The 25,068-nt window shown below is 42.3% G+C and overlaps 2 protein-coding genes across 2 annotated transcripts; one reads left to right on the forward strand and one right to left on the reverse strand.

Annotated features, from left to right (window-relative positions):
* flot1a (flotillin 1a) lies at positions 1–9,026 on the reverse strand. The gene is made up of 13 exons (XM_083767029.1): positions 8,896–9,026; positions 7,855–7,920; positions 6,786–6,861; positions 5,300–5,390; positions 4,884–5,027; positions 4,606–4,725; positions 3,917–4,012; positions 3,580–3,732; positions 2,935–3,116; positions 2,665–2,710; positions 1,697–1,834; positions 450–614; positions 1–258 (listed from the first exon to the last, which is right to left on the reverse strand). The coding sequence occupies exons 2-13, from the start codon at positions 7,898–7,900 to the stop codon at positions 238–240; spliced, it is 1,278 nt and encodes a 425-aa protein (XP_083623155.1). The 5' UTR covers positions 7,901–7,920; positions 8,896–9,026; the 3' UTR covers positions 1–237.
* A 2,389-nt stretch (positions 9,027–11,415) lies between these two features.
* On the forward strand, positions 11,416–25,032 carry LOC310868356 (tubulin beta chain-like). Its single transcript, XM_083778755.1, has 6 exons — positions 11,416–11,555; positions 17,875–17,983; positions 20,599–20,709; positions 21,907–22,151; positions 22,769–23,436; positions 23,557–25,032. The coding sequence occupies exons 1-6, from the start codon at positions 11,499–11,501 to the stop codon at positions 23,699–23,701; spliced, it is 1,335 nt and encodes a 444-aa protein (XP_083634881.1). The 5' UTR covers positions 11,416–11,498; the 3' UTR covers positions 23,702–25,032.
* Positions 25,033–25,068: the final 36 nt, after the last annotated feature.

The raw sequence follows: 25,068 nt of genomic DNA on the forward strand, positions 1-25,068 counted from the left end.
CTGAAGGGGCCTTGTGGCGACGTTTGACACCGGCCTCGTCTGCTGTGGTGTGCACTTCACTCAACAGGGTGCTAATAGGGACACACATCTACGCAACTGACCTAATAACACACAGAAAGGAAGAGATTAGGCTAGAAAGGGGTTAAGGCTGTGTTAGTTGACACGTGTAAATATAGACACTGAGATAAGGCCAGTTGTTCCACTGGCCTGTCGTGGCGGAAGCTGGGACCATTCTCTTCAACCTGTACGGGTGACGGCCTACAGGATGAATGGATTTTGGGGGTGAGGAAAGAGGGACAGAGGGAGATGGATGAATTGTAAATGTAACGTAGGTTAACTGCGAAATCTGATACAATAAGCCTTTGTGGCCATTCGTGAAATTACTTGTGTATTCATTGTCTGTGTGTGTGTGTGTGTGTGTGTGTGTGTGTGTGTGTGTGTTACAGTACCTGAGAGATGTTGACCCCAGTCAGTTTCTCCACCGTTTCTGGGAGGCGTGTCATTATGTCCAGCACCTCTCCGGTCAGTTTGGCTGCTCCCATATCTCCATCTCCACTGGAAATCATGGTGATCTTCTGGGCTCTGCAAAGTGGCTTACTGATCTCCTCTGCCATCTGGTGGACAACCAGGGGATATTAAACTAAGCAAATCTACAATTCATCACCAAGGCTAGCACAAAAAACAACTCAAAAGCAAACAGCAAAATAAGAAATGCAAAAGCCTATATTCATTGATGAAAATTCATGGACATATTAAAAGACTTTGTGATTGTCAAGTTAACAAATCTTTTGTCCTCCTAAATAGCGAAGAACATTGATTCCTATTGATAACAAAATATGGAGTTCATCACAGAGATTAGCGCGTAGTTGCCAGCAGGGCAGTTTGCATGGAGTCTGGTTTGAGATTCAGTGCCTTGCTCAAGGGCACGTTCAAAGAGGGATTACAGCAACTGCCAACTGATCAGCGTTACTATTTCCAGACCAACCTTGGCTTCCATCAACCTCTACTATAAAATGAAGTAAACAATGTCTGTCCGTCCTTTTACTTTTTTCACCTCAGTACAATTGCACATGAGAGGATGAGATTCTGTCCATCCTCCTCCATTCACGTGCATTTTTCTCCTTAGTTGGTTGACCAATCGATCTGTAATTGCACATTGACCATTGGCATATGCAGGGACGGACAAACGTTCGACTTCACTTTTCTGAAATTTAAGCTGTTCAATTTTTGCCACAGGCTATGAGATATGTAGTTGTAGTCATGGACCCAAGTCTGCACATCCCTGGGTCATGGACTAGTATTATCCCATTCTGACCTGAGATCAGATTCTAAAAATGTCTATTACATCCTGACAGTTAAATTTTTAACCCATTCTGACCTGAGATCAGATTCTAAAAGTGTCTTAGATTTTTCAAAAATAGCAGACCTACAAGCTCGTATCGCGCCACTCGGTGGCGCGATATGAGCTTGTAGATCTGCTATTTTTCAATAGCTAAAGCATAACATGATGCCGACACCAAAATGGGTGCCCGGTCAGAATGGGTTATATTGCCTGATAAAGACCTACCTAGCGGTCTAGACGTTGCAGATTTTTGCCAAATAAAGGAGCTCTAGAAACTAGTGTGCGGATGTTCCTTCCTTTGATTTTCCTGGTATTATATAAAACAGTTTGTTATGATGTCGTCTCATTGCTCACCAGAGGCAGTGTCTCCAGAAGCATGTCCACCATGGCTCCCTCCTTGTACTGCTGGAAGGCCTCTGCCTTCTTAACCATCTGCTCGGCCTCAGCACGGCCCTTAGCTTCCACAGCAAAAGCCTCTGCCTCCCCTTTAATCTGACAGACAGATACAAGGATAAAAGGGTTACTTTGAAGGTAACTCATGTTGCTTTTCCACTGCATTACCGTTTCAACCAGGGTCCACTCCCTGGCCAAGTCATACTAAAGACTATGAAAATATAAATGATACTCATTGCAATGCCTTCCTGCTTGGCACTCTTGGTACTACTTTGTAGTAGATCAAGCTGCCTTACACAGCAAAGCAAACAGAAGATGGGCTCCTGGCCTATAGGCCACATGCAATGGCTCAGTAACTGTTGGTTCCCAAGGCCTTTTTTACATTATATAGCCTGAAGAAGGTGATACTAAAAACTAAGCACCAGGTACCAAAACCAAAATGGCAAGTTGATTTGGACCATTTCCATGCAGCAGAAAAGTGACAAGTGACAGCAGACAAGTCAAATATACACAGATATGTCTTTGGATTTAGGTCCATGACAAAGCTGGAGAGCTCAATAACACTCATCTGAGCGTTTACCATGTGATGTCTTTTTGGTTATGGCATTATTTAAACAAAACTAACGCTGTCACTAGGAGCCCCTAGAGACTGTCCTGCTCCTTACACCCAGTCAGACCAAAGTGGTTTAAACCGACTGATGTTGACATGCTTGGACCACTTCACTCTCAATAGAGGCAAATATTTTAAATAAACACAATTTACTATTAGAGGCAGAATTGTGTTGATGCTTACAGTATACTTGTACTGTATATTCACTGAAGGAGGTGTTAGAAAAACCTCAACAGAGTCAGAAGGGTTTATCCACTCATAGTGGGGGTCGGGTGTTATGGAATTGTTTTGTTATAGGAATCTATTCTATATGACTCACTCTAATAGACTCCGCTTCAGCTTCAGCCTCCATGATCAACTGCAGACTGGACAGGCCAAAGGACAGATGGAAAAAACAGAGGAAGAGACATGGTTTCAGACCTAGTTGGCTGTCATCATTATCATCACCATCACTATCACAATACTCTTCATCACCATCACTATCACAATACTCTTCATCACCATTATTGCGTCATAATGATTTTTATAATGTCGAGAGAGAGAACAGTGAGATTTATCTGCACATAACTCAGTCACCCGCCCTACTCACCGCCTCGCCTCAGCCAGTCTCTCCATTCGGAATCTCTCAGCCTCGGCTGGCTTCTTGACCTTGGCCTCCAGCTCCTTCTCCTTGCGGGTGATCTCCTGCTCCTGCAGCATGATCTGCTGAGTCCGCTCCACCACCTGCACCTGCATCTTCTCCTCCTCGATGCGCTGCTTGGTCTTTGCCACCTACGTCGGCACATGGGCGGAAAGGAAGGGAGGAGCAAGAGCAAGGGATAAAATGTCCATTCATATCGGGGTAGTACCACCTAATGCCACCAAGCACCAACATGTTTCAGCCACTTATGGCTTTTTACCAGGGTATAACAGTGAAAGCCAAAAACCCTGATGAAGGCCAAATGTGGCTGAATCATGGTGGTGTTTTAATAGGTTCGATATTTACTAGCCCTATATTAAAGGCTTTTAATTTTAAGAAGAGTGCCTTGGACGTTCTTCATCGTTATTGGATTCCACCTCCCCAAATTGTTCTGAAGGACACCTGCATGTGATATTTACTCAGAACTACACAGCGCTTTTCTTGTTCTTTTATCAATCAGTGTGTTTAACAATTGTACAGTATATTACAGTAGGTTACCAAACCTCTTTTCTATTTTTTTGCATTGTCCACACTCAACTAAACCAAGCCAAATACCTGCAACTGGTAGGCCATCTCAGACTCTGCCTTCTTGGTGTTGACCTCAATGTCATAGGCTGCTTTCTTCAGCTCATAATCTCTCTGCGCTTTGGCCATTTCTATCTCATTTTTATACTGGGCGGACACCTTCTCCTGCATGGCATTGGCCTCCTGTAGAGGTTGGGAATGGGGAGGGGGGGTGTCGTTGATGGTGAGAGAAATCAAGATAGAGAGAGAAGCATGTGAGAGGGATCCATGTAGATTTGTAGAAAGTGAGAAAGAGAGGCAGCGGTCAGAAAACAGACAAAGTAGAAGTACAGGAGGATAGAGAGATCGAGAAAGAGTCATGTCTCACCCTCATGACAGCATCTCTCTTGTTCTTTGCTTCGCCTATGCGGGCGTCTTTCTGAACCTGGGCGGTGCGGGCCTTGCCCAGGGAATTAAGATAGTCCTGAGGATGAACAGAGATAGAGAAGGTGAGATGTGATGACATTTGTGTTAAGAAACTCTTAATACTTTTTAAGATTTTTTTAAGATTCTTTTTAAATAATGTTCAAAAATAGCAGAACTTGTTTATCTGCTATTTTTGAATAGACACTGTATAAATGGATAAAGTGGTTAAAATGATAGCAATGCTGTATTAGTATTAACATCTCTTGCCGGCCCCCTGGATATATCCCTTAGAAAAATGGAAGCACACGATTCCTGATGAAGCCGGTCAATTTGACATAAGGCCTGTGTGTGTGCCGCCAAAACTGTGGAGGAATAGTGTAACAAACTTTAGGGTTTACGTAACGTGATAAGGTCACACTATACTGAATAACAGTGTCTGTCAGCATACCACACTGTATCCCCATTCTCTGACACATTCCTTGGTCTTCAACAGAGATCTCAGTGCCTGAGGATGGGGAGAATGGTTCTTCCCTTTCGCATTCTCTGCAGAGAAAGTGGCCAATGTGGGATTTGACCCGGCAACCCCTACCCATGTCAAAAGCTCTTGGTTTGTGACTTGTGAAGTTGTGTCTGACAGCTGTGATATATCACCTGGTCATCATGCACGTCTTTGAGTGTGTAGCTGACCACACTAATGCCCATGTTGACCAGGTCAGAGGAGGCCACCTTAAACACCTCCTCTGAGAACTTCTTGCGGTCCTTGTAGATTTCCTGGAGGAACAACGATGTGTTACAATCATGGTTAAATGTCAAATGTGCACACTTAATGTACACCATTTCATACTAATGGCACAGCTTGTAATGCGTCTCATTTTGGTATGGAGCATCTTGGACAAAGATCAATCAAACAACCACTCAGCCAAGCATACCTCAACAGTCAGATGGGCTATGATTGCCCTCTGGTGACCCTCCAGAGTTTCCAGTGCAATGTGAGAAATCTCCGCCTCGGACTTGCCCATGAACATCTGACAGGCTGCTGCCAGCATCTGTTTGTTCTGACCCTGGATCTTCATCTGTTTCCAGAAATCAAAACTAATGTTATGGTGCTGACCGTATACACACAGTGGCCACATTACTCGGGTGGGGGTGAAAACCTATTGAGTATGACGCAAGAGCGAGGAGACTGTAGAGAGTAATTGTATAAATGAGATATGTCTGACTGCACTACAAGTGTGTGTGTGTGTGTGTGTGTGTGTGTGTGTGTGTGTGTGTGTGTGTGTGTGTGTGTGTGTGTGTGTGTGTGTGTGTGTGTGTGTGTGTGTGTGTGTGTGTGTGTGTGGCTGACCTGGGCTATGCCAGTGACTGAGATGGGCACTCCACGCCTTGTGTATACTTTATCACTCTTTACATTAAGCGTCAGAGTGTTCAGAGAGATCCTGGAGGAAGAGGGAAACGTAATGTCAGAGAAATGTGAGAGTCAGAGAGAGAAGACAAGACATGGAGTCTACATGAATATTGATTAACAACTTTCAACCGGTCACCTCTATTTTGGGCATGTCAATATAGACAATAGGTTTTAGGTTTTTTTTTTTAGGTTGTTTTTTTTTACCTCATTTAAAAAAGAATGAAAATAGCAGATGTACAATGGGCTTTGACCTTTCTGGATATCATTTATCTAGAAATGTCTACAGCAAGATTGCATGGTGCAAAAGAGGAAAACATTGAGATTTGGTCTGGTATTGCAGATTTGGTTAAGGGCATGGTTTAATCATTATTATTATTATTATCATTATTTATTTATTTTTTGTTTCCATTGCACAGTAGTAGAAGTAATGACATTTTGTGGCATCTTTGGTCTCGGGGGGGGGGAGGGGTGGGTGGGATTGTTTGTTTTTGTTTTTTGTGTTCCTTGCTTTTGCTGTTATGTGTTGTTTTATATGTGTTTTGTTTGCTTTAAGTCTTTCATGTTGTTAACGTGTCTTTATTGTGATTTTTGTCTTTTGATAACAACAACAAAAATAGCAGATGTACACCCTAACAACCCATCGCATCATAGCGGGTGTGAGCTTGCAGATGTGCTAGTTTCACTATTCATCTATGTATGACAAAGTAGAGGGCTTAAGTGGTTAAAGGTATATTCAGTGATTTCACTTAATTCAAATATCACTTCTTTTTTTGTTTTGTTGTGATAATCCTCCCTACTGTAGAGTGTGCTGACCATAAGGAGTTCTTCCCTGTCCCCAGTTAACCCCTGGGGGTCAAAAAAACAGGATAGAGAGGGGCCTTCCGCCAATCATGATCGAGCCTTGGTGTGTGTGCTGTTGGCCTGTCTCGTGTCCCCCCCCCCCCACTGTAGTGCGTGCATGTGCACATCTTGTTACCGGGGCAGACCGGGGGGCTGAATGCTCCCTTTAATAATTTAGGTACTTCTTCAGTGATCAAGTAGTAGTTTTACTTTGACCTCTTTCCCCCCCCCTTTATTATAAAGTACCTCCCTGGTTCAGGTTCTGGGTTGCCCTTCCTTGTCGAAAAGAGACAACAAATTAAGACCCAGCTAGGTAAAACGGCAAAACAAAAGACACAATGTGACATGCTGCCCTTTACTGACAGGACTATTACTATTACTCTGAGGGACCTAAGGTTAGGTTTAGGTAGTTTTAGTGAGACCAGGTTTAGGAATTATGCTTAGGTTTAGGCATATAGTTTTACTGAGGTTAAGTTTAGGATGACCTGGTGGCGACCATTCCGAGGTCGCCGGATTTGGCCCGGAGTGTGTTTTGGGGCGAGCTTTCTTGTATATCGTATGCATCAAAGGAGAATGGTGTGCTTACCTCTGGATCTGCTGGACACAAGGGATAACAAACACTCTGCCTCCAGCCACCATCAGGGGTGGGGAACGACAAAACCCTTTTAAAGAAGGAAAAGAGGCGTGCTAAGTGAAGGCAACCACCTCATTTATTTCTCAATATCCCAGTCTCAATTCACTTGGATTAGGGCCACAGAGCAGAATAATAAAAATAATTATTTTTCTTTTAAAGGGACCAAGTCCGAAGGGACTTTGGTCCCTTATTGTATTTGTCTGGAGGAATCGCATGAGTGACGTCACTTGGGCAACGACGCAGCGTGCCTTCAGCACTTCTAAATAAGAAAGCTGCGAGAACTGTTGCTTTGTGTTCACTCTTTGATGTTTTCTGTTGTTGTATTGATGTATTAATAACTTTGTTGTTTGTGTTTGTTTGTTTGTTTGTCTTGTTTGGTATTGTAATGTATTGTCCAATGAACTGCAGCGGCCAATGAGGCATCTATATTTTTCTATGCTAAAAGGGCCATCCACACTGAGCACTATAACTATAACTGCAACCAGCCAGCGGTGTTGTTGAGCAGCCTGCACCGCTCAGTTCACACAGGTGTGATTTTTCTTATTGCTTGGCCCCATCTTATCGCTGCTTGCATCTATATATATATATTTCTTTTAATTTGGCGAACAAAATTAATCAATTCTACTCTTTGAGATCATATACACTACAGTATCAATACATTTACTACTTTGCCAATTTGTTGTATCGCGTATTAGGCCTACAAATAAGCCATAGAGCATCACGGTTCACACTATATCATCTCTGTCGGGTGGAAATATCCAAAACTGTTGCTTTTCAGGATTCAAATAAAAAAACAGCAAAAGAAGCAGATCCACAAGCTCAAAACTAGCTTGTAGATCTGCTACTTTTGAAACTTTTGTGTGACACTGTATGATCAAGTAGGGCGCTAATTTACGAAATAATACAAAAAGTTAGAATATGGAGATAAGGTTTCTGCCCTGCAACACCAATTACATGTACAGCGTAACGACTAGAACAGGTGCAAAGGACAATGTTAGGGTGTGATGCTATAAGTAATTACCTGACACCACCATAGCCTCGTTGGGACCACAGGTGTAGAACAACATGGTTGGTGTCGATTCTTAGACTGGAAACAATGAGGGAAATGAAATGAAATGTATTCAGTTTAATATAATATAATTTATACATTTGGGGTGGTTGTATTTTATCTCTCTGCTCTTCTATTGAGACGTCTGCAGTGTTAATGCAAGATGTGTTGCTGCATTTTAGTCCTAGGGGCTATGGGCTAAGCAGTGCCCTAAAGGTTATATGAACATCCCTGTAGTGATTGGAGCGCACACACACACACACACACACACACACACACACACACACACACACACACACACACACACACACACACACACACACACACACACACACACACACACACACACACACTATAGTAACTATAATTAATTCCAAACAAAAATATATCAGAAGAGAACCTGTAGCCTGCCTGCCCTACAGTTCGGGGCTGTAGGACGGTCCACCTAACAAATGAATCTGCCTGATAACACTTAATTTGGTAGACTACAGTTATATCATATTGCATTAATCTGGAATCTGGATGCTCTCTAAATAAATAGGTGGGTAAACAAACATTTTAGATGTATTGCCTGATAGGCCTACACTACAGCTCATCTTATTACATTAAATATTTTAAATCATTTAAAAATAAACATTTCCAAATGACCTGATTTCCTCAAAACGGCATACATTTAGCAGATTAAAGAGAGGACGAGTTGATTCAGCTGATCCGCGAGCTGCAAGACTATCACTCACATCTAATGTTGTGCAGTAGGTAGTCTCTAGACTAGATACTCACTAAAATAACCCATAGGCCTATAACCCATATGGAAAACCATGATAAAGCAATCATAAAGAAATCAGACCTAGCACCAGTGGAACTATACCGGTATATGAACTCGAACGTGTTAACGGTGGATTGCTGAATCTGACCCACAGACTGTCAGACACACAATTGTGTTTACATGTTGCTTATTGCCATTTGCCGCTACTACACGTGAATACCGTATGTACACAATATAGAGCCACTCACCAGTTATGAAAGGAATATGCTGCAGAACTGTAGCAACACAATGTTTAAGGTGCCAGATCTTAATTTAATTACTTCTTTATTTATTATTTTCGTGAGGCTATTGCTCCCACCCCGTTATGGTTGGGTTGGGTTGATTGGTGGGCATGAGTCATATAGCTATTGCTAAGCCTGCCTCGAAAGAAGGACGCTCACTGGCTGGTTGCATAGGTTGGTTGTCAGGCAACTGATGATGCGATCAAACGTCAGGCCAATGGTTCTTCTGCCATCTAGTGGACGAAACGTAAACAACATTATTCGATGTTTGACTGTCAGACATTTCTGGCTTGCGGCGCGCGTTTGATTGATTGATTGAAATATGTATTAACAGTTTGCAGAATTACAGTACATTTCAAGCACAAACTCAATACAAAGACTGTTAACTGTGAGTGGACGACCCAATTAAGCATTACACTTGTTTACAACAGGGTCCACCATGTTCAATCACCATGTATGATGAATTTATATGATGAATTCCTGTTCTGTACTTTAGCTACATAGAAATGTCTATTTGTATGTCTCTAAATGTTTTGATGAATTGAACAATGTGGACCCTGTTGTAAACAAGTGTAATGCTTAATTGGGTCGTCCACTCACAGTTAACAGTCTTTGTATTGAGTTTGTGCTTGAAATGTAGGCTACTGTCAATTCTGCAAACTGTTAATAAATATTTCAATCAATCAATCAATGTTTGTGTGTGTGTGTGTGTGTGTGTGTGTGTGTGTGTGTGTGTGTGTGTGTGTGTGTGTGTCACTGCGTGTGTGTGACGTGTGTGTGTGTGTGTATGTGTGTGTGTGTGTGTGTGTGTGTGTGTGTGTGTGTGTGTGTGTGTGTGTGTGTGTGTGTGTGTGTGTGTGTGTGTGTGTGTGTGTGTCACAAATAGGCCTATGCTTTTAATATGGATATCCATACGGCTTGGGAAGCCGTGGATATATCCGTGGATATCCACGGCTTGGGATATCCGTGGATAGTCTTCACTTTTCGTTTGAAAAGCGTGGATATCTCGCCCCACAGCGTGGATATCTCGCCCCAAAGCACGGATATCTTCTACGCAGATAGCCTACCCCTATTCTTTTTTTTTTAAAGATTTATTTATTGATAATGCAGATATTAACAACGAGTTACAGAATCATGATTTCTTTTTTTTTTTTTTTAAACAAGACAAGACAAACAGTATAAACAAACCCCCCCCCCCCCCCTCCCACCCCCCACCCCAACCCCGGAAAGGAAAACTACACAGCTCTCATTACACTGTATTGTACACAACACCTCTTGACAGCAACAACTCGGATAAATACATGAAAATGCCTACCCCTATTCTATTCTATTATTCTATTCTATTCCAATGGTTCTCACAGTAACTTCTCAGGGGCAATAACAAATAGCGCTGAGTTTTCAATAGTTGTAGGCCTACACACTCAAGAGTTAAGTGAACACTGAGGACTTTGCTGTGGCAGCCCAGAAGATTCCTTTAAAATTGTATCAAAATCGATTCTATTTGATTCTAATAGAAACACTTACATCTCAGAGTGTACTTTTACTTTTACCCCACTACAATGACCTATTTGAAATCTTTAGTTACTAGTAGTAGAAATTGTAGATTTAGATTATTATTACTAATATTACAAAACATATAGGATATAACCACTTACCTGTAAGCCTATAGCCTATATATTTCATCCATTAGAAAATAGCAGATCTAGAAGCTCACAATATGCATTGATTTTTAGATGTGCTATTTTCAAAAGATTTTTATATGCCTACATGTTATAGCCTACATCTGAAAACGTGTGAAATGGGACATGAATAATGAGTTCAGTTCATGGATACATTTTGATGACTTTTGTAGCAATTAAGCCTATACGGCTACTGAAGTAGGCTACATTTTGAATTCCAGACTTCCAGAGTAGTAAGTATTAACTTAATTAGTAACCTGATTGATTGATTGATTGATTGATATCTTAATTGATTGAAATATTTATTAACAAACCGTTTGCAGAATGCCTACATTTCACATGAAAGCACAACTCAATACAAAGACAGTTACTCTGGAGGACAAAATGATAAAGCATTACACTTGTTTACTTTACCTCTTGTCACCAACAGGCTTCTACAATGCAGTGTACTGATACTTTTACTTATGCGAGTACTTTTTCCACCACTGATGGATGTATGCAGTCAGTGTGCACGGATGTTGGTAGGGCTCCAGCGGGGAAGAGATGACAGTACCCCGCACTCCCAATCCTCTTCCGGCCCGTGTCCGTGTTCATTTTTACAGTCTATGGTTCAGATTCAGAAAGAGAAACCCCATTGGAAAATATTCTACCCTACCCTTTAGCCAATCAGCACCCGAGCTCCCACCACTGCAACCAATGAGCAGCGCAGACTTCTCATGGCTGCGTCTGGGCTGCGTGATCCAGATGGATGCAGATGCAGCAGACCTATATAATGCTTTGTCCCGCCTCGTTCACTTGGCAGTCTATCTTTTGGAATCTGTAAACTGGTCACTAGGACAGTAAGCATCCGCTTTATTTCTCAAACTTACTTTTCTGCAACAATTATCCATAATGAGGGAAATCGTTCACATCCAAGCCGGCCAGTGCGGCAACCAGATTGGTGCGAAGGTAAGATGCAGTCCAAAACATTTAAAGAGATTATTATACAAAATAAATAATATATAGCCTGTATAATAAATATATAATTATTATAGTTTTTTTTTTTCTTCTTCTTTTTTATGCAACATTTCGTTAGATGGGATGTGGTTGTAAGTTGTAACTTAGTTAAGTAACAATGCCTCAATCATCATTTGTATCTACACATATATAACATCTAACATTCTGACTAGAGCATGTGTCGAGGACTGACAGTGAAGAATAATGGTAACTCTAACTCATTGAACCATCATGAACTTGGTCTTATATAGACTGCTTGGCTGGCCTTTCGAGTCTCTGAGAATATGTCTTTGTTACTACTGGAATTCTGGAAAGTATGAAAGAAAGAAAAGTCAGGGGAAAACAGAAATTTGCTGAGACAGAGGAGAGGAACGGAGAAACTATGTCCATAGGGGCGTCTGGTGGGAGAGGGGAGAAAGATAACAAGAGACCTAGTGTCTGGCATGAAAACTCAGATGAGCTCAGTTCAATGGCCTGTGGCGAGTCAGACTGAACTCAGTTGTGTAAAAAGTGTAGGCTAATAATGACATTAAAGCAAGTGTGTCGGGTGATGTCACCCCCTCTGAGTTTGTTGTTCAGCAATGGATTAACTTGAATCCATAGCCTTTAATTCCTTCACTTCCCAGCAATACATAATTGGGTCCATTATGCCTACAGACATTGTGCTCTTGAGTAGATCAGATTTTAAATGGCTTCATATAATACTTTTATTGACGGTGTAGCCTGACCCGTGTAGCCTACTACCTAAATTATGCTCTGTGTCACACAACTTTCTGGAAATAACAGATTTTCAGTTCAACAAAGGATTATTTAGACTTCAGTGTAAGAACAATGTACAGTAAACTCACTGTCATATGTAACTCATATTCAAGTTATACGTTTTTTATGTGATACACACAATGGACAGGGACATTTCATACTCAACATGTCATGAACATGTCCCACTGGAAAACACAATGCAATATCAAATAGAAAACAATTCATAGAATTTACAGTAGTCTATAGTTTAGTAGCCTATAGTCTTCTTCTTCTTTTCCTTTCGGCTGTTCCCTTCAGGGGTCGCCACAGCGAATCATCTGCCTCCATCTCACCTTGTCCTCTGCCTCCTCTTCTCTCACACCAACTAACTTCATGTCTTCTTTCACTTCATCCATAATAAATCTCTCTTTGGTCTTCCTCTAGGACCTCCTGCCTGGCAGTTCCAACCTTTCACATCCTTCTATACAAACCTGAAAACTCTATCCTCTGTACAAACCACCTCAGTCTGGCCTCTCTGGCTTTATCTCCAAAACATCTAACATCTGATGTACTCTGATGTACTCGTTCCGCCCCCTTTCATGACGACGCCAGGCCCAGGAAATAGTTTCCAATGCATTTTTCCCATAGACATTTCAAAACGTATTTATTTAAAGACCTTATAAGCGACAACAAACACAATATTAAAGCCAACTCTTGTCGTGACAAATCATGACAACAAACACAATATTTTGGACCAAACAAATAATTACAAAGAAGAAAAACAAAACAAAAAGTGTTGTAACCTGCCGTTTTCTTCTTCTTTCTAATTTTGTTTGTTGTTTTGTTTTGTGTTGTCACGACAAGAGTTGGCTTTGTCCGCGGCGTAAACGTCTTTAAATAAATACTTTTTGAAAAGTCTATGAGGAAAATGAACAGGGATTTATTTTCCGGGGCAGAACTGCGACGCTCTATAGCCTCCAACTATGTACCATGTGTATTTATTTTATTTTTATTTAAAGGACCTATAACATAAAATTCAACTTTTTCAATTTCTTTTGTGTTTTTGGTGCTCCCATATGTGTTTTCTATCCCCACAAATAACCAATTTTGAACAATCAGGCTTTCATATCATATTGGTGCTTTAATGGAAATTGCTCTCAGGAACAGCTCAACTGATTTTGGTCTCATCGTGATGTCATCAATGTGACCCCACTTTGTATAATTCCTCCTCTTCTTCAGTCTTCAGTTCCAAATTAGCATTTCCACTTTGTTTAAAATGTCCACCATTGTTGATTTTCCAAGCTGGCATGGAATGGAAACAAGCCTGGTTTTATCTAGCATCAGTATTATAATGACTCAAATATTAAATAATCTGCATATCAGCACCCCCACCACCTCAGGACATTGTGGTACTGCAGCTAAAACTGCTTTCGAAGTCCAGAAAGAAATGACAAGGACTGGTTATATCAGAGTGGTGATTGAGGATCAAACCATTAGAAATAACTTTGAGGGACATAGACAATATGATATTAAATATTAAAAGCAGTTTTAAAATGCATGTTATTTGCGCTTTAACTAAACTTATGAACAGACAGCCAAACACCCCCACTGGCTGACCTCATGGGGGTGAAAAAGTCGACAGCCAAAAAGTAGCGGAGTGGAGGAGATTTAAAGAAAAGATCTGTCTGGCCATGCATGCCCTTAAACATGCAGACTTTCTTTCTCTACTGCAGGCGGACGCGGTGTACACACACACATACACTTTCTTACTCCTTGGCAGAGATTAGGAGCAATTGATTGAGTTAGTCTGACAGTTAGTGCTCTAATTTAACAAGACTGGCATTAATGTATCTCCCTATTGACACAGGGCCAATTGTCTCATCTGAAAAGCTAACGTTCTTACCTGAATTTAATCAATGAGGGAAACACAGTTGTAGTAAAGCAGTTTTGTGATTGACATTACACTGATTTGATTCCTTGGAAAATGTCCAAGCTACAAGGGTTCAAGTCAGTGCATGTGTTAGAGTGTTAGATTAGCAAAAAAACAAACAAAAAACAAACAAACATGTGTATATTTTACTCAATTTTCTCGATTAAACGTTCTAGAACAGGGGTATTCAAATGGCGGCCCGTGGGCCAAATGCAGCCTGTGGAGCGCTAGTGGCCCTTTTTTTTCAAAAATAAATAAAAATAAAATTATTTGTTTTGTTGGAGAGAGCTAATTAATGATCAGTATGATCACCCTGTGCACAAATGTATTACATAAATCTTTGTTTTTGAACACAAAATGCTTTTTGATAAGCCACACATTTTCACGCTTCACATGCATGCTGTGTGGCCCCCCACACACACATAATCATGCTACAGTTGTGACCCCTGGCCTAATCTAATTTTATACCCCTGGTCTGGAAACAGAGGAGGTGTTGTTCATGGGACTTTCATGTGATCTGCCGTCAGCACTGACTTCACTGAATTGACTTAAAAGTACATAAATTAAAGTCGACTATTGTTGGGCAATTGCAGTAGCGGGGGACTAAAATAATTTAAATACATGATCCGAGGTAAAAATGCATCCATTAAACAATTGATACAATGAATAGAAAGTAGCTATTGGAGAGCACAATATAAGAGATGAGAGGATAATATTACACACTATGTTACTCTTCTGGTATTATTGTGTTGTGTACAGATATAGAGAGATGAAGTCATTAGTTATCAGTGATAGTTTATTATTTTATGTTGACAGCACGATACTATTGACACGTGTGCATGTGCAACAATCCTTTACCTGTTGCACCAGGTGTGTTCAATTTAGTGTATGTAACTATGTATGCACGACATCAGTTGGTTTCCAGTTCCAGAGAGAACTGATGCTGTGGCCACAAAGCAACAGGTTACAATTCCATTTCCAGTGACATGTAGCTACAAACTGACGCCCAACACTTGTCGCAGCGTGACAGGCGTGGTGCGTTACAAAAACAAGACCTCGCTCCAATGACGTGGTGATGCGTCAATCCATCATATGTTTTTGTTTCACCATCCCTTCTCTCTCCCAACAATCCCTGCCCTGTTCCGTAAAAAGGAAGAAAAACCAATTATTGCTGCTAACCAGTTCCCTGTGCTATTTAACTTTACCATTTTAATTTAAGCAGAGGCTTGAGCAACACTTGAACCGTGAATCAGCAGCACTGCTGTCTACATTCTGTCATTCTATAGCTTTTTTTTTTTTTTTTTTTTGCGGCTTACGCCTTTTATTGATTTTTGAAGGGACAGACAGTAGGCTGACAGGAAACGGGAGAGAGATGGGGGGATGACATGCAGTAAAGGCCTGTCGGGTCCGGGAGTCGAACCCGCGGCACACTGCGACTGGATTACCAGTCCGGTGCCCAGACCGTTACGCTACGGCCTGGGCCCATTCTATAGCTTTTGTCGTCGCTAGTGTGAGCACAGCATGAGAGTCCAAAGACTTCTGGTGTAACACTTATTTGTACTTATCTACAAGTTCACAACAAGACGCATCATGATGCGGTTCTGATATCAGCAGCTGTTCAGGCTGCCTCTCTATGATCTTCTGTATCCAAGCCCTTGTCATTAGGCGCAACTCATCCATTTCCAGTTGTACAGGTCCCTGCTTGTTTGGCCTTTCCCACACAATCTCTCGCACGCACGCACGCACGCACGCACGCACGCACGCACGTGCACACAGATAATGTGCACAGACAGAGAAACACATGGCTACCATTGTGTGTTAAATGTACTTTAATGCACAACAGTATGTGATGATGGACACTGACACACAAAGAAGGGAGGGTTACTGTCACAAAGAAGGGAGAACTTGCCAAAAACAATTTGCTCGTTTCCGACAGTGTGCGTGTTCGACAGTGTTCCGACATTGTGCGGGTCCTTGTTTTTGTTTTTCAAAGATACCGTTTTAATATATTCACAAACCTGTCACCAACCTGTTGAGGTGTGCATCAGCATTTTTATATAAAGTCCTCTTTATTAACCCCATTCTAACTATTAAGAGTCACTGATGAACACAGCACCCGGGGAACAGTTATGCTGGGTTCACTGTCACACTATTGGCGACGAAAGCTACAAAGTCACCAAGCGTGGCCAGCTACATTGCTGCCATTGAAGTGTTGCTCAAGCCACATTGTGTGTGTGTGAGTGTAACTGAAAATGATAGGGTCAAATAGCACAGGGAACTGGTTAAATGATAGGGTTAAATAGCACAGGGAACTGGTTAAAAGCAAGTATGAGTTTTTCTTCTATTTTATGAACAGAGCAGGAATTTTGGCAGTGGCAGAAGAGTGGAATTAGTCAAACAAAAACATAAAGTATGAATCACGCGTGTGGAAAAAAGTTGACACCAGCTGAACAAATGTGTAGCACATCACGCCTGCAGCGACGGTGCCAGAAATATTTAGATACCGGTATATATTTTAATATTTAGAAGGGGGGACTAATGGATCTTGGTTTACATTATAGAAGTCAGTCAATTGGGTTTGTGGGGAGCGGGGGCTTAATGGGGCTAAGCCTCTACCAGAGGGAGCTAATGCCCCCCAGCCGTCCCTGGAGCCGCCCCTTCATGCCCGCCATGCGCAGCAACAAGTGTCAAGCATCAGTTTTGTAGCGTTGCTGGCTTTCATTGGAAAATACGTGTAGCCTACTGCTTTGTCGGTGCTAACGTGAATGCAGCTTAGGGGTTCAGTGTCTTGCTAAAGACAAATATAGTTGGCCGGACCTGGACCTGTGATCTAACAATGGAAACATTCAGATTCCCTGGCAACCGTTGTACTTTCTGAGCCACTGCAGAAATATTTACTGTAAAATACTCTCCTTCAAAGTCAAATATATTTATGGGAGTTGTTCAGGCAAACTTCAGAACTTCACCACTCTGTCTTGTGACCGCAGAAGGAGAAGGGTAATTCATTAGATAACAGTTTGCTTGGCCTTGTAAGAGAGAGAGAGAGAGAGAGAGAGAGAGAGATAACTGAAGGCTGATTGTGAGCCCTGAGTGGACATTTCTAAACATAGACTGTAATGTTCCAAAATCTTGGCTGAATACATTAGTCACATTATTCTTTATATACTGTAGTTTCTTTATGGTGTCTGTATATTTGTGTCTGTCCTGATGCACAGTGTCCTAAAACAAACAGCTCCTCCAATTAAGTGGTAGGCCTACTTAAACAGTTCTTAAATTAAGTATTCATAAATGGAAGAATGATACTGCTGCCAGCTAGTGCCTAGTGCCTGCTCAATGGAACAGTTATTAGGTAACACACATGTCAAATCTGTGATATATTGATTGGTTTGTGTTGTAACTTCAATACAATGTTAGACTTTATTCAGTTTATTGCATCCAAGTAAAGCACGCTGTTGATGCTGTATTGATCTCTCTCTCTCTTTCTCGATTTCCTTTTGGGTGCACTGTACACTGTATACATGACCTTGATGTGTGTGTGTGTGTGTGTGTTCCTGTGTGTGTGTGTGTTTGCGTGCGTGCGTGCGCGCATGCGTGTGTGTGCAGTTCTGGGAGGTGATCAGTGATGAACATGGTATTGACCCCACGGGGACCTACCATGGAGACAGTGACCTCCAGCTGGACAGGATCAGTGTGTACTACAACGAGGCCACAGGTAAATCCATAATAAATCATGTGTAATTCATCTGTTTATCCTCAGACACTTTTATATATCCATCCATACATCCATCAACAAAATTATTTGAGGAATGTGCTGCTTCCCAATGAGAATGTAGTGAAGGTGCTTACTTATTTCTCTATACATACGGTAGTCCAAATGGCATAGAATCAAACCCTCTCTCACTCTTACTTTATCCATCTTAATGAAGTAGTATAGGTTAAGAGGAGATCAGTTGCTATTATATTTTGTGACAATCAAAGGCTTGATATTGAAGGGATGCACGTTGGCAGGTTTGTTAAAAAGTCTTATTGAAGCTTTATTAGCAGCTGTACGTCAGAGTGTAACAGGAATGCACAGAAGCAAATGCGCAAGATAGAGTAGGACTAGGACAGTGGACCTCTTTTCCGTTCACAGTGGCCTCTTGCCATGATAGCACAAGTCCTTCAGTTGTCACTTATTGATCGAGTGCAGCCTCTGCTCTTGCTCTTGAATGTGTCCACCATCTGCAGAGACCAAACTGTAGCATAATCTAAAGCATGTTCCATCCGCTGTCCACGGACCCTCGAGGTACACAGATGCGGCATGTATAATCAGATAGACAAAGATATCAACTTTGCACACAAGATATCTCAGAATCTAACTAGACAGATTGCAGGATGAACCATGGCTCCAAAACTGTGGAATGCACTTCCCATTGCAGTCAGAACTGCAGCATCACTCCCAATCCTCCGCCGTAGTCTGAAAACCCACCTTTTCAGACTCCATCATGGCCCATAGCACTTACCCTACCCCCTTAGATAGCACTTCCGTAGACTTAGATAGCATTTGATACAGACTTATAGCATGTTATGTAGACAGCACTATAATTGCATTGTATATAGTCATAGCACGCCATAGTACATATGTATTGCATAGTAGTATATATGTATAGTTTCATTATATAGATATTCCACTGTTACTTTCTTAGCTTACGCATGTTTCATGATAAATGCTTTTATGTGATGTATTCCCATGCTTTTGTTCTTGCTTAATGTAAATCGCTCTGGATTAAGAGCGTCTGCTAAATGCCTAAATTGAAAATTGTAAATAGAACCGTACCGATTTTGGCTGCCGCCATATTCTGCAACTATATATCGGCGTGGGCGAGCAGATAATAATTTGCCATGCCATGCGTTGTGAGCTTAGTGTATAATATTGTGGAACATTTTTAAGGAGTAACTGAAAGTCTGTTGGTTTTATGAAGATTGAACAGATAAAAAAGAGCTTCTGAGTAAATAATAACTACATTGGATCCATTCCACTTATTTTTGCCATTTCCTAATAAGTACTGTTTTGGACATACAAGGTTTCTGCCCAACATCGAGGATATCGTTGCTGTCGTAAATTGATGTTCTACTTGACAAAATAGCAAATCTGCAAGCTCAAAACGCGTTGAGCTTGTAGATCTGCTACTTTTGCTATATTTCAATTTGAATTCTGAAATGTTAGTTTTGTACATATGAGGTTTTCACCCGACAGAGACTATAGTCTTGTTACTTCCTGAACCGTCAGGGCACCACACTCTGCTACTGTACAAGTAAAGCGATGTCTATTCTTCTTTACAGTCATGAGACATAGCCTACATACATAGGCATCATGCTCTTAAATCCCATTTACAAGGTTGGTGTCCCTCTCCTTAAATAGCTCTTGGTGTGAAAGAGGGCATTTAGCTGTGAACAGGTAGCCTTCTATGAAGACCGAATCACTGTTGCCTGTGGGACCATGTCCTCTATCAGCTGCTGTGCATATTTCATGCTCCACTTCTCATCCACTCCTCTGCTGTGTCATGTTTGTGCGTTCGTGCGTTCGTGCATGCGTGCGTGTGTGTGTGTGTGTGTGCGCGCATGTGTCTGTGTGTGTGTGTGTGTGTGTGTGTGTGTGTGTGTGCGCGCGCAAGTGTGTGTGTGTGTTTGTGTGTGTGTGCGACTGTGCGTGCAAGCCTTGTATCTGTAAAAGTTGCTGAAAATATTGGTCCTGCATGCTACCCAAAACATGCCTTAGCATCAGATTTTTCCACCAAAGGTAAGTGCCACCAACCACTTTTTGTAGTTTTAAAAAGGTGATGGCTGAGGTTTTACTTTATTATTATTATACAAAAAAACTTATACCAATTCTACTATACAATAGTATAGTAGAATTGAAGACATCGGGGATCTCCATCCCTGATGATGTCACGTCTGGGGGTGACGGACTAACAAACTGACGGGAAATACACGTTTTCATAGTAAATGCGACCTGCAGTCGCAACAATAAACTACAAACTGTGGCACATATATTTGGTCATGTAATTCATGACTTCATATATTTCATCATCTCCTCTCTTGTAATAGTGCCCCAGACACCTACAACCAACGCTCTCTCCTGTCACCCCTCTCCCTCACTTCTTCCTCCTCCCTGAGACATGCTATAGGACACTGTTCAAATTTCCAACAAGGGTCTTTGCTGAATTTGATGTTATACTCCATCTAGTGGTCACATGCAGGAACTGCATTAATAATTTGCTGTTATAGAAGAAGGATAATCGTGTCTTGTGTGTTTGTGTGTGTGCGTGTGTGCATGCGTGTGTGCAGGGGGAAAGTATGTGCCCCGAGCCATCCTGGTGGATCTGGAACCAGGTACCATGGACTCCGTCCGCTCTGGACCCTTTGGACAGATCTTCAGACCTGACAACTTTGTCTTTGGTAAGAAGGGGTTAGGATACAAAGACAGCTAAGACATGTGGATGTCATAATAGCCTATGATAGACTCCTGAGGACTCTGGAGTGGTCAAGTGGTTAAAGGTAGGGTAAGTGATATTTCTTTTGTTAAAATAAGTGTTAAATACAGTAGGTGGCACAGTTGGTAGTGCTGTCGCCTCACAGCTAGAAGGTCCTGGGTTCGATTCCCGCTGGGGACGCTGTGGGCACTGGCGGCGTGTTCCCTCCTCCGCGTCATCAGTGCCCATACCCGAGGCGGGGGTTGGCGATAGGGCCTTTCTGTGTGGAGTTTGCATGTTCTCCCCGTGTCCCCTAGGGTAGATACCCTCACAAAAACATGCTGTAATCCTGGTCTCTAAAACTACCTCCCCCTGGCCAGCCGGGGCGCCTGATGGAGGGGAAAGGAACTGGTCGGAATAACGTGTCCCTTCCATGCGCTACGTCCGGCCGGGGAAATTCCCCTCTGTCAGGTGAAAAGAAGCAGCTTGGACTCCTCATGCATAGAAGGAGGCATGAGGTCAGTCCGCTGACCCCCCCAGGTTGGCAGAGGAAGTGTAGCGCCCAGGATTACATTAGATAATTGGCACTGGGTGAAAAGAAAACTGGGTTACAAAATTGAGGGATAAAAATTTTAATTTAAAAAAGTAGGTGTGTATTCTGATAGTAATCATTGCTGGAGTTCCCATGTCTATCCTGCTCTTTAGTAGACAGAAAATGCATTTTCATTTCGGTATACCTATTATAACCAAACAGGAGAGAGAACTTGCACAGAATACAGATTAAACAAGTGAAATCGGAAGTGATCGCACTGAGAAATTGGAACTGGAACACTATCAAATTGAAGCTGCTAAATGGATACTCTTTCCTGATTGGCTGAAGAATTTCCACACACCTGATTTTATTTTTTCTCTTTCTGTTGATTAAAAACATGGAGAGACACGGAGACTCCTGTTACTGAACAAACGCTCTATAGCAAAGATTAGTATCAGCTTTAACCTTTTACCAAAAAACTAAAAAATATCACTTATCCTACCTTTAACCCTGGCTGTCTCTGTGCCAGACACCACCAACTTGAGTGACACACAGGCACAGTGAATTCCCTAGCTTTTGTCACATGTTGTGCCAGGCGTCCCACCCTGCCTGCACCACGGGAACGTAACCGCTCCTCTTCCTTCCCGCCAGGCCAAAGCGGGGCGGGCAACAACTGGGCCAAAGGTCACTACACAGAAGGGGCGGAGCTGGTGGACTCGGTGCTGGACGTGGTGAGGAAGGAGGCAGAGAGCTGCGAGTGCCTCCAGGGCTTCCAGCTGACCCACTCCCTGGGTGGCGGAACCGGCTCGGGCATGGGAACCCTGCTCATCAGCAAGATCCGAGAGGAGTACCCCGACAGGATCATGAACACCTTCAGCGTGTGTCCTTCTCCTAAGGTGAAGAATATCATGTATACATGTACTGCATATACTGTATAGATACTGTATTTAATCTATATAATTAAAGATCAAAGTAATCCAGCACACACCAGGAATGTTCAGATGAACTTTTCATCCGAGACATTATGTTTCTGTGTTGTCAATCCGTCCGTTCGTCTGTCCTAACACTGTGAATGCAACATCTCAGGAATACCTTGAGGGAATTTAGCGACATTTGGCACAAAAGTCCACTTGGACTCAAGGATGGACTGATTATAGGTAGGTGGTCAAGGTCAATGACCTCACAAAACATGGTGATTAAATTAATTCAAAGTCTTCATTCACTACGAGTCTAGACAGATATGGATGTAAATGACAAAGTGGTTGGCAGAGGCATACAACTGCAATGCAGTACTTGTAGTTTCAATTTAATTCAGATAGTTGTATAACATAATTGGAGCAAACAATGCATTTGGCATCTTGGCATACTCAGGTAGAACGCCAGCAGTGACTGTGACTCTGGAGGTTTCTAAGTGAAAGGTGTTATTAAAGTCAAGTTATGGTTATGATGCATCGTGTTTTTCTTTGACTGAAGTACAAATTAGACATATGTCTCTGTCTCTCTGTGTGTCAAGGTGTCTGACACTGTGGTGGAGCCGTACAATGCCACCCTGTCCGTGCACCAACTGGTGGAGAACACAGATGAGACGTACTGCATCGACAACGAGGCGCTGTACGACATCTGCTTCCGCACGCTCAAGCTCACCACGCCCACGTACGGCGACCTCAACCACCTGGTTTCGGCCACCATGAGCGGAGTGACCACCTGCCTACGCTTCCCCGGGCAGCTCAACGCCGACCTGCGCAAGCTGGCCGTCAACATGGTGCCCTTCCCTCGCCTGCACTTCTTCATGCCGGGCTTCGCCCCACTCACCAGCAGAGGCAGCCAGCAGTACCGGGCGCTGACGGTGCCCGAGCTCACCCAGCAGGTGTTCGACGCCAAGAACATGATGGCTGCCTGTGACCCGCGCCACGGCCGCTACCTGACGGTGGCGGCTGTGTTCCGCGGCCGCATGTCCATGAAGGAGGTGGACGAGCAGATGCTCAACGTGCAGAACAAGAACAGCAGCTACTTTGTTGAGTGGATCCCCAACAATGTCAAGACGGCCGTGTGCGACATCCCACCACGCGGCCTCAAAATGGCCGTCACCTTCATCGGAAACAGCACGGCCATCCAGGAGCTATTCAAGCGCATCTCAGAGCAGTTCACTGCCATGTTCCGTCGCAAGGCCTTCCTCCACTGGTATGTAAACTCGGATACCCTTCATTTTGTTATTTTGCTTCACCGATGCTTTTATTTTCTTATCATGATACGAAGACAACTTTTTGCTAAATGTATTCACTAGCAACTCAATCCTTCCAGGTACACGGGCGAGGGCATGGACGAGATGGAGTTCACAGAGGCAGAGAGCAACATGAACGACCTGGTGTCGGAGTACCAGCAGTACCAGGACGCCACCGCTGAGGAAGAGGGACAGTTTGAGGAGGAGGTAGAGGAGGACGCCTGAAAGAACAACGCCGCAATGCAAAATGAAAAAACTCTTAAGTAAAGTGATTAACAGAAAACAACACAAATAAATTTGAAAAGATAAATCAAGCTAAAATGTGAAAGAAAGGAATGTCAAAGGAAGGAGGAAGAAGAGAAAGTAGAGCCCTGGTTATCTGAATTTGCTTTATAGTGAGGGAGAGAGGTGACAGGAGAGATTGCAGTGTTGTAGGGGCCTGGGGCAGTATTACAAGAGAGGAGATGATAACTGGGAGGAAAAAAATGACGTGACCAAATAAATGTGCCACTGTTTGTAGTTTATTGTTTTATATTATAATATATATGTGTGTTCTCTTAGTGCTATGTATGTCCTTATCTTTTAGCAGAGGGGGTGGGAGGTAAGAAGAGCTCTTTACCCTGCACATCTTTGGCACATCTTTTTTAGCCCTTACTAAGTAAGCACTTAGGTCCTGCATTTTTATCAAACCCAGCTTTAGACTAAAAAAGGCCCATGGGACATCAGGGAGTGCAGATGTGACATTGAGGTCAAGTGGGTGCAGCAGCAGCACATCACAGGGATTTCATCATTGTCTACGGCAATTGAATCCCAGAGCTAAATTGAACAAATATGATATCAGTGTTGGTGAAAACCTGTATGAGTAAAGCTAAGATCAAAGTGGCTCATGATTGATTGAACAAAGGGTGTGATCTGCATTCAAATCTGCAATGTCTTCTGCCTTCTCACTGCAGATGTAATAGTTGTATACTTATTCAATGCACATACCCTAAAAAAAAAATCAGAGAAGGTGACTTCATATCTTGATGAACTGTGTTTTTGAGACACAAGGTTGAATTGTTAAAATCACTGCAGCAGCCACAAAAGCAGTCCTCTCTCTGACGCCAGCCAGCGCCTAGAAGAGGAACACCATCTGAAAAGTTGAGTTTCACCCAAACCATGTTGCTGTCGTGAGAAGAAAGTGTTTATTCCCCCATAGTAGGAAGAAAATCCTATCATCTCATTGACTGCCATGTACTGTAGCAGTGTAGCTTCCAGGGCCTGAAGAATATGAAGCTCTGGACTCTCAGTACATGGCAGATTACACTGGAAAACATGGCAAGAGAATAACATTCCACCATGAAAGTTTTGAATTTCTACGAGTTGCTAAATGTTTACACTCTGAGCCATACAGTATGCAAAGAGTTTACAATCATTCCGTCTTTGATCCTCTTGTCAAAATGTGTCTAGACTATTTGTCTTTTCTTATTGTTAATTTCTAATATTTTTTATATTTATCTTTGACTTGGGGTCTTAGTGAAACTGAAACGTTTGAGAGAAATAAAGTGGTATTTGTAGAAAAATATCTCATTTGTCATCATTAGCAGGAGATT

This window comes from Protomyctophum parallelum, assembly GCF_964188405.1.
Source record: "Protomyctophum parallelum genome assembly, chromosome: 1".
Taxonomy (NCBI): Eukaryota; Metazoa; Chordata; class Actinopteri; order Myctophiformes; family Myctophidae; genus Protomyctophum; species Protomyctophum parallelum.